At 35.0% G+C, this 2,820-nt stretch overlaps 1 protein-coding gene across 1 annotated transcript; it reads left to right on the forward strand.

The window, feature by feature from the left end:
* The first annotated feature begins 419 nt into the window (after positions 1-419).
* On the forward strand, positions 420-2,820 carry ATOH7 (atonal bHLH transcription factor 7). The gene has a single exon (XM_040605342.1). It carries the CDS (start codon positions 1,536-1,538, stop codon positions 1,989-1,991), a length of 456 nt encoding a protein of 151 aa, XP_040461276.1. The 5' UTR covers positions 420-1,535; the 3' UTR covers positions 1,992-2,820.

Raw genomic sequence — 2,820 nt, forward strand, 5'->3', positions numbered from 1 at the left:
GATGTTTCCTTGTAAGTCTATGTAGATAATGGTTTTAATAATACAAGTACAGTAAAAGAAAGGTGTTTTGATTATGGGGTGTGGGTATATATATGGTGGCTTCCCTATCATTACAGTTGGTAGCAGAAATAATCCCTTACTGCCAGCAACCAGATTTCTTTTTTTCACATCCTTTTTTATTCTCTTTACTTATTTAGGGATATTTCTAAGACGAGACTTTTTTTTTTTTTAATTCACATAACATACACATATATTCTTCATTGTGATGTAGTAAAAAGGGCAGTTTTCAGATTATTTGTATACTTATATGTTTTTGTGTATGTCTATATCACAACCTATCTAAATATTTTTACAATCATTAGGTAAATTCATAGCTACATCTGAACTGTTTAAATATATTTAAATTATTTTAATGACATTAGATTTGCAGAGAGGTGAATACATAATCCCCATTTTTGTCAAGATACTACTCTCTCTGCAATGTTATGTACTTTATACAACATGAAAATTGTGAGTGCTGAAGAATTTCTAGTAATTAGAGTACTTATTTTGGTACCACATAGTGCAAAAGAGTAGTATTCTCAGCCATATACAATTAAGGTATTTCTCCTCTGTTTCATTAGAACAGTTATTTCTTCTACCCTAAATACTATCTAACCAGAATTTTCACATTTTAATGTACAAATACTACAATGCACAGATTTTTTTTTCCTGAGTTGCAACAGATTATCCATTGAAAGGATCTTTTGCTTAACTGCCCAGTCTTGTGGGGCCAGCCAGACACTACTCCAGATGGCAAGTTGTTAGGGCTGGACAGAATGGCTTTGGAAGACTTCTCAACAGATGAAGGCTGGCTGTAATGTTTGGATTTTACTGTTTTGTGTTTTTTTCTGCCTGTAGTTCCCAGGGTGGGAAGGTACTGGGATGGAAGCAGAGTGCCGCCCGCCCACCTGCTACCACCTGTTTAGCTTCTGCAGTTTCTATAAAGCCTTGTGTCAGTAAGACACAATCATTGCTTGCCGGCAGGAGTCAAGAAAGGAGAGATTTCTGTTATGAAGTTACGTCTTCACTTTGCAACAGTGCATCATTTCAAAATACTCTCCTAAACTGAATCAGAACTTCTTTCATTTGAAATGGTTATTTGGAGTGGATGTGTCCTTAATCCATTCAGATCCTTTTTGAATCAAGTGGACCATTTTCTTCAGTAACATACTTTTTGAGAATGGAGATTTCATTGTTTTCTATCTCTTCGAGTTCAAACAAATTAAAAGAATGAAAACATAAGACATTAAAACCTCTTTATTTTTTTTTTAACAATAAGAAGCGATTTTCAGACATTTCCAGAAGAATCAGAAGACCTTTCATTTTATTTTTCTTTTCTTTGAGATGCTGAGAAAAATATTCCGTCATTGATATCTGGAAACAGATTCAAGAGGTACGCAGGCTGCTCACTTGAGTGCTTTCCCTACTGCTCTTTAGATACCTAATTTTTAAAAAGTAATCTCTGTGTGTGTGAAACTGAAGCTGCATTGAATATGAAAACCTGTAAATCCAGTCATTTGGATTCAGGTGTAGAATCAAACATCCAGTGCAGAAGTGGACCAGGCTGTGTTGTGAAGTGCAGTTCGGAAAGAATGGAGAATGCTGCCAAGAGGAGACTGGCTGCCAATGCCAGGGAGAGAAGACGGATGCAAGGACTGAACACAGCCTTTGATCGTTTGAGAAAGGTGGTGCCACAGTGGGGTCAAGACAAGAAGCTGTCCAAGTATGAGACCCTTCAGATGGCTTTGAGTTATATCATGGCTCTCACTAGAATACTTGCCGAAGCAGAAAGATACAGTACTGAAAGAGAGTGGATTAGCCTTCACTGTGAACACTTTCATCCGGAGAGCTGCCACCATTACACGGGACAAAAAATGGCAATGGACAGTGATCCTTATGCACAGCGAATATTCAGCTATCACCCCGAACACTTTCAAATAGCTAATTAGATCTTTTTATGCACTGAGAATATGCCACAGGCCAGATGTATTATTTAATAATTAGCAAGAGTTAATCTGCTTGAATAAGGTAATATTGGCATTATAATAGCTCGGTCTTGTTTGCATCTTATACTAATTTGACAAAATAAATTTGCTTTGAGAACTTTACATCAAAATGCATTTAAGAAGATTGAATATATTTAATGCTGGTGGAAAGCATACTTTTAATTTGAAATCTTTCTGACAGTTGCTTCCTTGTTCATGTAGTTCATTTGATCCTTTTATTAATTAAGTTTTTGGTGTTTTGTTTTTTGGGTTTTTTTTGTAATGAATGATGATACTATTTTCTACAGATCATGGGCCAAATTGACCTGTGGTGTAACTGAATGGACTAACACCAGAAATTAACTTAATTCCATGTTTTTATTTTTATGTCAGTTTTAAAGTTATTCTTTGGTTTGTTTTCACATAAATGGCTCCCATGGAAAAAGTTTTATAATGTTTTGGAGTTCTAGTCCTCAGAGAACTAACTTTCTTAAACTTTGTAAGTTTAACATGTGGGTTCCAAAGTTGCGTAGGTTTGCTTTAATCCTATTTATGGTGTCTCTTGTATGCTCGAAAAAGAGCTAGTATCGAGTCATGGAAGGAAGGTTTTTATTTTCAATGGCTGTAAAAGCACATGTGATTGCATACCATAAATGAGAATGCTTGAGTGAAAATAATCTAAACTTCTAGATTTTTTTAGGCTTTAAATGTTTGGATTTTAATTTTTAGGCTTGTGTTATCTGGAAACAATAATAGATTTTGTAAATCGTAAATAAAGTGTTTTCTATGCTAA

Source organism: Falco naumanni, chromosome 9, assembly GCF_017639655.2.
Source record: "Falco naumanni isolate bFalNau1 chromosome 9, bFalNau1.pat, whole genome shotgun sequence".
NCBI lineage: Eukaryota > Metazoa > Chordata > Aves > Falconiformes > Falconidae > Falco > Falco naumanni.